The sequence below is a fragment of the Trachurus trachurus genome, assembly GCF_905171665.1.
Source record: "Trachurus trachurus genome assembly, chromosome: 4".
Lineage (NCBI taxonomy): Eukaryota > Metazoa > Chordata > Actinopteri > Carangiformes > Carangidae > Trachurus > Trachurus trachurus.
Window position 1 is genome coordinate 29,533,358 of NC_139898.1, and position 13,860 is coordinate 29,547,217.

Sequence of the window (13,860 nt, forward strand, 5' to 3'; positions counted from 1 at the left end):
TAGGTGTCGTTACCTGCTCCTTGTTTGAGGAGTTCAGCTGCTGAGTTTGTGGCTGTTTGTGCAGATGAGTCATTCAGCTCCTCCACAGGGTCTGAAACACATACACAAATACACTCAAGGTTGAGAGCTGCTACATTTTTTCATAAAACAACCTTTTGAATTATCTTTTTTTTTATATTAGAAAAAGTTAATTTCATTCATGCATCAGCAACTGCAAGAAAACACATTTTAAGCCACAAAAAGTAAAATAATTTAATTTATAATATGCATGAAAACTCCAGCTAGTTGGTTGTTTTATTGTTTTACATTACTTAAAGAAACAGAAGAAAGGCCAGCAGTATGCAATAAAGGACAATGAGAAGGACATGAGTGCTGCTGGCCTTTCTTCTGTTTCATTAAGTTTATCTTTTGGCTCGCAGGTTGTTAACGGAGACAAAGACAGCGTTCATGGGATGGATGTAATACCTGAGAGTTTTGTTGGAGAGTGCGTGTTTTTCTTTGTTTTCTACTATTGTTTTACATTACAACATCAGTGCTACCCAAATATATACAAAGTTCCCTCTTTCTCTTTATGTCCTTTTTTAAATTTAAGTTAAACCAAAGTTTTCTTTTTATACATACCTTTGTCTGGCAGGATGAGTTTGCAGGGCAGAGCCAGAGGAGTGATTGAGTGTTGACACACCAGAGCGGTGAGACTTCCTGTCAGGGACACGAAAATAAAAGCATAAATCATATTTATCATATATTTTTACAAACAAACCAAACACAACACTAAACTTAGTGATTGTGTGAGGAAAAATCAAACCCAGCTGCACCTCATGACTCTGACCACTAGAGGGCGGCAGAGGAGACATATTGATGTCACCACGACTACAGTGTCACATGTGTAACATGAGTGTGTTCGCTCCAAAATCAAAACATTCGCACATTAAAATGTCATCTCAGTTTTAATGTTTCACTGTTTTACTGCAGTAAAAGTGAAGCTTTAGTGTTGAGAGTTGTTTTATAGTGTGACGTTTTATAGTGTATAGTGTGATTTTGCACTTCGCAGTTCAATAACGTCCTGATTTATTACATTTTATAGATCATGATATCCCTTTTAATGCAACACAGCTGGTAAATCATTTTGCTTTAGAAGAATTTTACACTGACATGTTGAAAATGTTTAGTTTATATCGTTTTATAGTTATTATTAATAGCATCATCCACAGGGCTGAGTGATAAGCTGGTGTGATGACCAGGCCTGTTTTAATCTGACAGGTGTTTAAGTCATTTTTTTAAACATAATTGACAATATTATAAAATATTATTATTATAACTTTCAAAATAAAACGATCCTCACCGAAGTAGGGCTCGTTGGGGCAGCCTTTGAGACGGACGCCCTTCTGTGTGCACTCTATGAGGAAATGTCTCACCAGCTCGTTGGACATGTCTCCTCCTGCAGAGACACCACATGCGTTAGAGGGTTTTTTTGTTTGTTTGTTTTTTTTACATATGAACTCTGAGACCTTTAGATTGGTGCATTTTGAAAGAAAAAGTTACCTTTCTTACTCTGTTGTATCACCGACGGAGGGGGCGTGGCCACCTTCATGGCCAACCCGTAGGCCCCGCGGAACGAGTGACTGTCTCGGACAATGAAGGAGCCCGGCTCTTTGTCCTTAAGCACCGCGATGGCTGTTCAGTGAGTGGGGGGGGGGGGGGGGGGGGGGGGGGGGGGGGGGGGGGGGGTGGAGAGTCGACAAACAACAGAGATAAGCTAAAGTTAGAGCCGCGGCGGCCGTGCCCAGACTGTATATGGAGGGAAAACCTTTGCACAAGTGCTGTATTATCTGCTCAGAAGTGGCCGTTTGGCTCCTGTTTGGATCCAAAACCAATATTTACCTTGGTCTCTGGAAATGTCGGGCTTGTACCAGAACTTGGACGTGTCCTGAACAAACTTCACAGTGTCCTGCTTACTGCCAAAGTCTGCGAGACACAGATTAAATCTCAACGTTAGGTTTGAGACTGGCTGCAGACCAAATTATGACAAGAGACTGTTTTAAAGGAGCAGTGCAACCACTTGTACTGGAGAAACATGAATGGACTTAGGAGTTTACCTGATCCAGGCGACTGGGCCCCGCTGAGTCCTCGAAGTGGATCCGGGGTCATGGGAGACGAGAAGGGGATGCTGAGGCTGCTGCCGCTGTGAGGGCTGGAAAACCCGCTCAGAGAAGGGGAGTGGGAGCTGCCGAGCTCTCCCCCCTCACCCCCCCACCTCCTCTTCTCAGGCAGCAGCGGAGCGAGGCCCCCGTCTCCCCCGAGGTTCAGGGTCCCGAGCCCCTCCATGGCCTCCAGCAGGCTGTGATCCAGGCCCCCGTTCCCCAACAACAAGGAGGACAAGTCCGGACTGTCTGTCTCTCTGCGGACCCCCGGGGGAACTCCACCCAGGGCTTTCAGAGCCCCCCGTGGAGAACTGTGGGCGTTGGGAGTGCTGAGAGGGAGAGGGGGCGAGGGCTGGGGGGGGTACGGGGAGTTGAGGGAGTTTGGAGTCCGGTCATGCCACATGGGAGGAGGGGTAGCACTGCAGAGGAGGCAGACATGAACACAAACACGTTTTTAACTAATTAGCGTCAAGTCAAAAAGAAATGAAATCCCAGACGGTCCTCAAACACCTCCTCATTCATACTCATCTCTGAATTACTTTGTTTCTGTTGGTTAAAATACGTCGTTTCTGCCCCGATTTCCCACATGTTTCATGAAAATAATTATGTTTTTATCTTAATTATAGTTAAGCAGAACTGGATGATATGTTATTCAGTCTCAATGTGTGTCACCAGCTGCCTTTCACCCTTATCACCCTTAGTATCACAGCCAATGGAAATGAGGCTACTTCAAGTAAAGGGAACAGAAAACAGAGGCAGTAACAATAAACACAGGGGAAATGGTGGCGTTGGCAGGTACGGGTACAACATGTGGACAAAATACCACATTAAAAGTCATGTTTTTTTGATATCTTGAATCCTGAATTGACGTTTACAACTTAAAAGGATAGTTCAACATTTTGGCAAATTGGCCCATTGCCATAATCCCTATAGTCATAGCAGTAGGTCCGTTTCCGGTATTGTCGGTGCAAGCTATTTTTAGAATGGCAGAGCAGAGGCGTGAGCTGCTCAGAGCTATGCTATGGAGGCTCATGGGATTTCTTGGTTTCTCTCATCAAACTCATCAAATACACAATCCAACAACTCCAAAACGCTCTGGTGGACAAGTTGTGACCTGCACATTCACCACGCTATGAGATAATAACAGAACATTACCAGACAGAGGTGTTAGAGGGAAATACAGAGACTGCTTGCTGAAAAACTGTACCTGGCGGGTACGTGCATCAGCGGTTTTGCATGAATTTACCTCTAAAACAACTCTGTCTGGTAACGTTGTGTTATTATCTCATAGCGTGGTGAATGTGCAGGTCACAACTTGTCCACCAGAGCGTTTTGGAGTTGTTGGATTGTGTATTTGATGAGTTTGATGAGGGAAAGGTAACAAACCTAAGAATATAGGGATTACAGCAATGGGCCAATTTGCCAAAATGTTGAACTATCACTTTAATGATAAAAGATAATATTGAATGTTACATCTCCGTCTAAACACAAGCAAAAAACTGCAATGTAAAAATTTGGATCTTTTTAAAACATTTGAAATCACTTCTCAGCACGTGACAAGTTTTGGAAATTGACTGTTTGGTTTGAAACGAGAAGCACAGAGTGTAAAATCCACTGCTGAAGTTGATGCAAACCATGAAACACAACATGTTAGTGTGTGAGTACCTGTCTGTGTGTGGGAGAGGGCTTCCTGATGACACGGAGCACATGGAGCCAAAGATCCTCTGACAGGAAGCGGGAGTGACCGACACATCTGATCTGAACAGGTCTCCCTCCGAGGAGCCGCCGGCGTGGTTCACACCGTCCAGGAAACTACGAGCTTCTGAGGAGGAAAAACCGGAGAAAGAAACAGAAACATGAGTTCTCAGATGTGTTTACTTTCATTCTGGCCCTGCCTTTATTTGGATTAAAGACTCAGCGTAGTTGATAGTATTGAACTTCTTCTTCATCTCTCTCTTTTCTATTTTTTTTTCTTTAAACTCAAATTGCAGATCTTGTAAAAGCTGCTTTGGTAAAAGTGGGAACTCAAGTTTGAATGAGGCAGAGATTGACAGCAAATATCAGTGTGTGTGTCTCTCTGTGTGTGTGTGAGTGTGTGTGATGTAGCAGGGCATTTCAAACATCCCAACACGACACCCTGACATTCTGACAACACAGTGTGTCATTCAGCAAACACCGGGACAGGCCTCCTCAGGCCACAGACAGGCCTGTGAAGCACGATGAGTCATAGTGAAAAGAGTCAGTCATTATAAAGAGCTCCTTGTTTTCGGACGAACACCCACCTCCCCCTTCCCTTCCTCCTCCCCCCCACCTCCCCTCTTCCGCTCCTAACCCCTCTCTCTCTCCATTCAAGCACCGGCGAGAGATGGAGATGGAATTTGAACTCGTCGTGTTGGACAAGATGCAGCATCTCGAGTGGATTATATAATCACACGTGTGCTGTTAATGAATTTGAGGAATGCGTGAATGAGTGAATGACGCAACGCAACGCGGCCACTCGCACAAAGTACAAATGTAAGACTATCTGAACGTTTGAACAGTAACTAGTGAGCCCTGCCAGCAGAGTTACGTGACCTTCCAGGCATAGGTGTTTGCACTTTACTTGTGTATTTCTGTTTCATATTAGAAAACATTGAACAGGAAGTGTGTATAAAGATGTACAGTATTATAATACATCCATGTTACTTTGTTTAAGACAAGTTCATCAGCTGATTATTGATAAATTGAATGAATTGATTTTCTCTGAGCTTCTTATCAACTCACTGTGTCAGATTCTGCGCGTTTTAAGCGATGTTTGACATATTAACGACCTGAGATAAAATACCTCCCTATTGCCCCTGACAGTTTGATTCAACCACAACCAGTCATTTTTTTTTTACTTGAGTGTCTCCTTCCACTGGTGAAAAGGGTTTTATGTTTAATGAGACTTTCCCACAGCAGAGGAGCTCCCACACAGATTTCGATGATGCCTACATTATGTACGGTGTATCAGATGTCTGGAAGTGTGGACGCCCTGGCAGCTGTTCTGAGCAGGACTCACTCAACCGCAGTGAAAGTTATGTTACGTATGTTAAGTGTCAGTCTGTATCTGAAGCTATTAAACATGGAGCAGAAATGGAAATGAAGAGATAAAGCTGTTAATCCCATAATGCAACATGTTTACAGGTGTGTGGATCGACACCTGTCAGCAAACAGCTTCTCATTTCTTCCATAATCTGATGCAAAATAATGCAAAAATGATTAAACATTATTTTGGTGCCATATGATTCAAAACATAAAGGCATAGTTCAACATTTTGGCAAATTGGCCCATTGCCATAATCCCTATAGTCATAGCAATAGGTTCGTTACCTTTAAATTGTCGGTGCAAGCTATATTTAGAACGGCGGAGCAGAGCGGCGAGCTGCTCAGAGCTACGCTACGGAGGCTAATGGGATTTCTTGGTTTCCCTCATCAAACTCATCAAATACACAATCCAACAACTCCAAAACGCTCTGGTGGACAAGTTGTGACCTGCACATTCACCACGCTATGAGATAATAACACAACGTTACCAGACAGAGTTGTTTTAGAGGTAAATTCATGCAAAACCGCTGATGCGCGTTGCCTTCAGGGACAGTTTTTCGGCAAGCAGTCTCTGCATTTACCTCTAAAACAACTCTGTCTCGTAACGCTCCGTTATTATCTCATAGTGTGGTGAATGTGCAGGTCACAACTTGTCCACCATAGTGTTTTGGAGTTGTTGGATTGTGTATTTGATGAATTTGATGAAAAACCAAGAAATCCTATGAGCCTCCGTAGTGTAGCTCTGAGCAGCTCGTGGCTTGCACCGACAATTAAAAGTAACAAACCTACTCCTAAAACTATAGGGATTATGGCAATGGGCCAATTTGCCAAAATGTTGAACTATCCCTTTAAACTCTGAGAAGCCCAAAGTCAAAAATGCATTGTATTCAGCTTCAAATTAGCCCTAAGCCTCTAATTAGTGATATTCAGTCATGCACAGCTAGAGAGGAGATACTCTGAGGCCGTTGTTGTTGTTGTTTGTAGGAAACAAACAGACTGAGGGTGAATGCACCGAGGGCAGCAGGACTCCACAAACATTCCCACACTCGCTGACACTTTTCCTCTTTCCTCTCGGGACTTTTCCCAGAAAGCTGCCGTCGAGCTCCGCCGCCCTCTGTTCCCACGGCGGGTTCCCCCCTCGCTGAGGTTTTTGTCACATCTGCTCATCCCAGCTCGACCGACTAATTACAGAAGAGACAAAACTGTGGCAACGCCGGCTGACCCCAAACTGACCTCAAACTGACCTCTGACCTCAGACCAGACTCTGGTTATTACACACTCACACACCTTTCACCTCCTGTTACCATGCTGCACAGTATCCATGGCTACTCATGTTCATCCACACACACACACACAGACAGACTAATGAAGAAACCAGGAGAGACGCACTGAGAGAGAAACATTAGGAGCCCGGTGTGAAACAAATAGGGACACAAGTAGGTTTTCTTAAAGCTCCATACAGTATAAAGGTAGATGTTTGTGTTAAAGCTCCATACAGTATAAAGGTAGATGTTTGTATTAAAGCTCCATACAGTATAAAGGTAGATGTTTGTGTTAAAGCTCCATACAGTATAAAGGTAGACGTTTGTATTAAAGCTCCATACAGTATAAAGGTAGATGTTTGTATTAAAGCTCCATACAGTATAACGGATGTCCATGTGTAGTGTGATTATAAAGCAGCTCTAGGTTCTATATTAATACTGTGAAAGTATCAAAGCCTCAGTCCACAGAGAAACACACACAGCCTGTATTCAGAAACTGAGCCTTAAAACCAGGCGTCAGGACTTCCTGTCATTTTGTGATGTCACAACTAAGCAGTCACCCAAAGCCCCGCCCCCTCACCTGGACCCACCATCATCCAACACTTGTAGAATTTGGTTTCTCTGAGTGTTTTACCTGAAAGCTATTCTATTGTCATTACAGTCAGCCAATCAGAAGAGAGGCTCAGAGCTCCCTCCTCTTTTCTGATTGGCTGTCACCGACCTGTTGCTACCAGAGCCCCAGAGAGAAGCTGAGAGAGGAGGTGGAAAACTACACTGAGATGGTTTTAACTTCTTAAAACCACAAATATATCTTCTTATGGATCAATATTTCAAATAAAACAGTACAATTACAACAAATATAAAACATATATATTAAAAAATATTATGTAAAATGCTTCAGAGACTTTATAACCTTTCACCTTTAAAATAAAAGCTTTCACTCCCTAAAACTATGAACGGTGACATTGAGGACAACACTGAGGGATCAATACAAGTGAAATATGTCCATACTATCAAAAACCGTCAGGTACTCAAATACATAGTGATAATATACTGTATGTATATCTTTGATAACAAACCTGCAGTCTCACTTAATGGTAACATGACTCATTGATGGAAACAATGTCTTTCTGTTAACCAAAGAGTGTTTTCTGATAAGACAACATTATGTCTGAACTGTACAAACATGGACACAGACTTGTACAACAAACACACAACTCTCTGCGACGCTTTTATTCTGTGAAAAGTTTTTAGAGTTTTTCTCCTCTTTTCATTTTTCTTGAACAGTGTTTCTCTCTCTCTCTCTCTCTCCGTTGTTTTCTCCTCACTTCTGCAGCTCTGACTGAACACAAAGCCTCTTCAGTTTGGGTCAAACCGTGCAAACCCATTCCAGATGGCACGGACCCATGTGGGCAACGACTGCCAACAACCGCCAGCCAATACACCCCCCATCATCATCATCATCATCATCATCACCCCCGCAACCATCAGCATCACATACAAAAACACACACACACACACTAACTTTCCTGATCAAAGAGAGCGAGGGTTGTGCAGCTCGGGCTGAAAAAACTTGTGCATACCTTCGTGTTTGGGATGGAGATAAATCCCATTAATCATTAAAGGCACGGTGAGGTAATCTGGAGCCCTCACATCTCCCACCTGAGACCACGCCGGCTGCTGCGTGAGCGAGGACGGAGAGAGGAAGAAAAACAGAGCAGAGACGTAGAAAGATGAAAGAAAAAACACACACACATACACATACAGACACACACAGAGAGGCCACATGTTCGGAGCAGCTACAGAGCTCCTGTGTTTTCTCGCACAAAGAAACACTTCTCTCCCTCTCGTCTCTTTTATTCTTCCACTCACGCATCCAAACATTTACTCGCTGAGCAGCAGCAGCAGCAGCAGCGTCGCAGCACCGAGCGCTCGGCCTACACACACTTCAAAAAAACCCTTAAACACAATGATGCACATGGAGGACAACAGTGGGTTTACAGACTCCCTGCTGACCACAGGAATGTGAGTGCATGCACTTTGTCTCCATACACACACACATATACACACACACACACTGAGAGGCTGACAGTGTGTGAAGGTCTATGGCATGTTACAGCTGTTGGGAGCGATCACAGGCTGCAGCGTCTCTAGGGGGGTGAGGGTGGTGAGGGGGGGACGAGGCCAAAGAGCAACACTGAGAAGAAACAGGAACAGAAAGAGGAGGAAGTCACCTGCTGCTGCCCTGACACCCACTGTGTGTGTCTGACTAATGACACCACCTCGGGATTACGGGTAAAACAAAGTTCCTATTTACTCAGTGAAGATCCATGAAATTGAATCAAAATGCATGAATGAAACCATGAAGCTGAGCTGACGCCATGTTCCTGATTGGATGATTAGAGCACCACCAGTTTAATGATGATCTGAGTGGTGTTTGTGCTGAAATACTGTATATGCAAAGAGCAAGACTGATGGGTCATGCACATGAAGCTGTGGTCATGGATTTGACTTCCTGCCGTATGTAAACACAGGGAATTAAAATCAATTCTCATTAACTCGACTGTGTTTTCGTGACGAGACCTCAACCTGCAGAATCTATTCTAGCATCTATTCACAACAGACAATCACATGCACCTGTCCCTAACCAGTAGTAAACCTAAACCCATGGTGTCTTCGTGCAATGTGGTTTATGTGCTTGCAGCAAAAGTTAAAGGGATAGTTCAACATTTTGTCAAATTGGCCAATTGCCATAACCCCCTATGTTTTAGCAGTAGGTTTGTTACCTTTAATTGTCGGTGCACTCTATTTGAACTCTCAGAGCTACGCTACGGAGGCTAATGGGATTTCTTGGTTTCTAATGTGACCTACACATTCACCACGCTATGTGATAATAACAGAAAGTTACAAGACAGAGTTGTTTTCGAGGTAAATTCATGCAAAACCGCTGATGCACGGGGGCAGTTTTTCAGCAAGCAGTCTCTGCATTTACCTCGAAAACAACTCTGTCTTGTAAGTTTACAAGTTTACAAGTTTATCTATTTAGAAATAACGTTATGTTATTATCTCATAGCGTGGTGAACGTGCAGGTCACAACTTGTCCACCAGAGCGTTTTGGAGTTGTTGGATTGTGTATTTGATGAGTTTGATGAGGGAAACCAATAAATCCCATGAGCCTCTGTAGTGTAGCTCTGAGCTACTCGCGGCTCTGCTCAGCTGTTCTTAAAAAAGCTTGCACCGACAATTAAAGGTAACGAACCTATTGCTATGACTATAGGGATTTGCCAAAATGTTGAACTATCCCTTTAAAATAAGTTAAACTCTGCATATGGAGCCTGGAATTCAATGTCAAAAATGGAGGAGAAGTTCATGGTTGCAGTAGGAGATTCATGCTGATCTCTGCGCTCACACCAGCACCAAGCCTTTACACATGACAGCTGCAATTTCCCCTTATACAGACACAGAGCAACATAATTCCTCAATTAGACAACATGTTTGTGTTCGCCTCACTTAATCTAAGTCTAATTTCCACTCCTCTCTGCTCTGGTTTGGTCTGACCCATCTCAAAAATGTATCTGCTAAATGCTGCACTGAATCCCTGGAGTATCTGTCTGTGCCCTCGCACCAAAACCAGGAGCTAAAAGAAGCTGAGTGAAGCTGCAGAAACACAACATTCATTAAAGGAGCGTTTTGTTCCCAGCTCTCCTTGGTGTCACTTGCAGCTGCATCAGAATGTGATCGGCTGTTCGAGCCTCACCCTCCCTGCACGTCAGTAAAAATCAATCATCGCTCGGCCCCCGCTGCATCCTCCATCGTCCTGCTATTCAGGAGAGGACAGACAGACTGGTGGGCGGTCGTCTGTATATCAGATTCCTCTGCTCTCTGTTGGTGCTCGAACCAAACCAACGGCTTCACGGAGTCAGTGAAGTGGCAGAGGAGCGGCCGAGTTACGAGCAGAGGAGGGAGGGAAGAATAACAACGCTGGGAGAGAGAAAGGGAGGGAGGGAGGGTGAAGGGTAACGCTGTTTAAAGACAACACTGAGGTGTTTATTGGAGTCTGAGGTATTCTGATAATGAGTTGATGGTTTTATAAAGTGCTGTCGCAGCCACTGTTGCAGTTTCATTCATCGTAGGCTATTCCTGCGCTGACGAAGCTCTGATGTGTGGATCTGTTTCAGATTTGGTCAAATCTCTTCTTTTATTTAAAGCTCTGCAGCCGACGGATCCCTTATTAAACCTGTCATTCATCTTTTCTGTTGAGTCTGTTTTCATTTGCTTTCCCTCTCGCTGAAAACAAAAACTGGTGATGTTTTCCTGTGAACAATGCATTGCTTGTTCCTTTGTGTCTTTGTGCTTTGTTTGGTTGATCACCTCTTGTTCTGAACTCTCTCTTAGAAAACAGATCTTAACCTCAAGGAGGCTGACTCATTAAATAAAGATTGAGCAGAGAATAAATTAAATAATGAATAACGATAATGACATATGGAAGTCAGAGCTTCTGTTGTTTCGTGAATTAAACACTTATCAACTAAAGACTGCAATAAGTGCATTTATGTGCAGAACATCGGCTACTTAAGTGGAGTTAATATTATTTTTCTGTACTGTTTGAACTTCAGCTTCCTTGTTTTGCCAGTGAGAAATGTTGTTTACCCTCGCAGCAAAAGTCAAAATCATCGAGGAGAAAGTTACAGAAAACACATGTGGCTCCACACACTGCAAAAACTCAAAATCTTTCCAAGAATATTTGTCTTATTTCTTGTCAAAATATCTCAGTTCTAGACAAAAATGATGATCTCTTTCCACTTAAAATAAGACTCATCAACTAAAAATTAACTTGTTTTTAGCTACTTTTCACTTGTTTCAAACAAATCTTCAATTGAAATAAGTAGAAAAATCTGCAAGTGAAAGCTAATTTGCTCCACTATCAGATTTTTCTACTTATTTTAAGTGAAAATATGCTTGAAAGAAGTAAAATAGTGTCTAAAAATAAGCCACTTTTTCAACGTGAGGTGACTTATTTTAGGTAGAATTTTGACTAGAAATAAGACAAATTTTTCTTGGTAAGATTTTGAGTTTTTGCAGTGTCAGTGTCATGTGTGACTAATAATTGATCATTATGAATTCATTAATGGTTCTAAATATAAAATTTCTTCTTTGTTAGATGTCATTGTTCCACATCGAACGAAAATTCTCCAACAGATTCAATTCGGGATTCGAAGCCTACACGTTTTGGCTGCCGTGCTGCGTTCACTGTCCACCTCAACTTTGGGGCGATAATCAGTGATTTCGTGTTTTTCATGGAGGAAATCTGAAGAGCAGAAATGTTCCAGATATTTGATCATGTCTTGAAGTGAAATTCCTCCGACTTTAACCATCTGCAGAAGAGATCATCACGATGTCTCTGCTGCTGCTGCTGCTGCTGCTGGATCCACACATGACAATGGTTATAACATGCTCCTGTGTTGCAGGCAGCTCCTTCTGACTCGTTGTCATGGAAAGATGTGGACACACACAAAGTCCGACAAAGGTTTGTTTTCATCGCCGCGTTATGAAGTTCTTGAGAAACCAGAAACAGCGCCTGGTTCATAGACCGTGATGTGTTTTTGTCTGTAGGTCAAAACCGGACGATGTGGTTTATTACAGAACATTTTAGACGTCTAGGTTACAGCAGCTTCAGCGTTGACCTGAATATAAGACAGGTTTTTTTTTTCTTCCTTATGAATACATCTGAAAAAGTTGAGGTCGTCCTATATTCAGGATCTAGACTGGGATGGCGCCTGATACCAGGAACCTGAATGTGTCCCTCATGACTGGAGCTGCCAATCAAAAGTCACTACAGTGCCAGAGGCCTGAAAAAAAAAAAAAAAAAAAAACGTGGCTGAGAAGGAGGACAAGTCAACAAACAAATGAGAAGAAGATGCAAACTTTAAGAGGATGGTGGAGTCGTTAAACCGCTGCCAAAGAGTGAAGAAATATGGAGTCAGAGATTTTAATGTTCGGAGATGGCGAGCCGACAAAATGATAAATGCCAAGTGGCGCAGCTGAATGATGCAGCGTCACTGACTGACTGTTTTTTTTTTCCAAAAAGATAAATTTGGATAACAGTGGGTCATCCAATAATCATGTCAGTCTCACATTCGGGTCAATATTGTTGTCTGGGGTTATATAATCTTAAAACATTGTTGAAACAACTCTTTTACAGTGTGTAACCTCCACGTTTTAACCTCAGATCCAGCTGCTTAGAGACAGAAACATCCACTCCATCTGAACACAGATCATTACCAGAGTTCGACTTGACTCCAATCACTGTTTCATTCAGGCCTAAAAAGCGTTTTGTTTTTGTTTTTTTACTGCATGCTGAAGCTCGAGGAGGTTTGTGCCAGTGTCACTGTTTAAATCTGTGATGACTGGTCTGACTGAATCGTCTCCATCGGCTGCACATGTCTCCGACTGTGACCGAGCAGCTGTCACTGAGAGACATGACAAACTCATTCATCTCTATGTCCTCAACTACCGTATAGAAACCTTGACTCTGTGTCCCAGCTGAAGGACGATGCTGCAAATGTTGCTCTCAAGCTGAAGGTTTATGTCTCATTTCCACCTGCAGCGACTGACTGACAACAGCTTCTATGTATTTAACAGGCACCACCAGCACTGACTGGCGCCTGATGAAGCAAAACTAAATGCGGTTCTTTCTCATTTTCTGATAGAGATTCAGTGCTTCCTTGAACTCCACGTGTTTTGTCATGTTGCTGTAAACTGCAGATGTACCAGCCGCCATTACATCACCACCACAGCTTGCACGCAGAACAATCGATGTTCTGCTGAGTCTCACACGGGCTGCAGCTTGTGACAACACACAGAGCACTTGTTGATTAATGCTCTGGGGAACAAAATCCTCATTTTCCTTTTCCCATTTTGGTCCGTGCACCCTCAGCTGGCCTTCTGTCCACTGTGTTGTCAACATTTTCCGTCCTTGTGGCTTGGAGTTTTCTGCCTCTTGCCCTTCATTTCCTGCCGTCCTGCACAATAAGTCAGATGTTTCTCACACAGCAGTGAAATTAAAAATCTGCTAGATTATTAAAGTATTCTGGACAGTGTCTCAGAGCAGCAGCTTTTCAATAACTCCATCCCATAGGGAATAAATGTACGTGCAGCAGCCGATGTTTTCAACGTTTCTGAGTTTGGAGCTGGTTGTTTGGTGGATCAGACCAGACTGGACATTGCTGTTTTCTTATGGTTCATTCTACTGATTTCTTCCTTATAATTTCAGAATCAAGGCCTGGCTAGATTTATATAGTGGCATGGAGCTAATTATAGGAACATTTGAAAGTATTTGAAACATGCTTCTTCATACTTGTTCAAAAGTTCAATGTAGGCTTTCTTGTTCTT

The 13,860-nt window shown here is 43.0% G+C and overlaps 1 protein-coding gene across 1 annotated transcript in view; it reads right to left on the reverse strand.

The window, feature by feature from the left end:
- LOC310984526 (tensin-3-like) overlaps positions 1–13,860 on the reverse strand; it is a 56,331-nt gene that overhangs the window by 2,322 nt on the left and 40,149 nt on the right. Inside the window, exons 18-24 of the mRNA XM_083969746.1 lie at positions 3,807–3,963; positions 2,097–2,560; positions 1,882–1,965; positions 1,543–1,674; positions 1,343–1,438; positions 622–699; positions 14–91 (exon numbers count right to left, since the gene is read on the reverse strand). Coding sequence (XP_083825872.1) covers positions 14–91; positions 622–699; positions 1,343–1,438; positions 1,543–1,674; positions 1,882–1,965; positions 2,097–2,560; positions 3,807–3,963 — 1,089 coding nt within the window. The remainder of the gene's footprint in view (positions 1–13; positions 92–621; positions 700–1,342; positions 1,439–1,542; positions 1,675–1,881; positions 1,966–2,096; positions 2,561–3,806; positions 3,964–13,860) is intronic.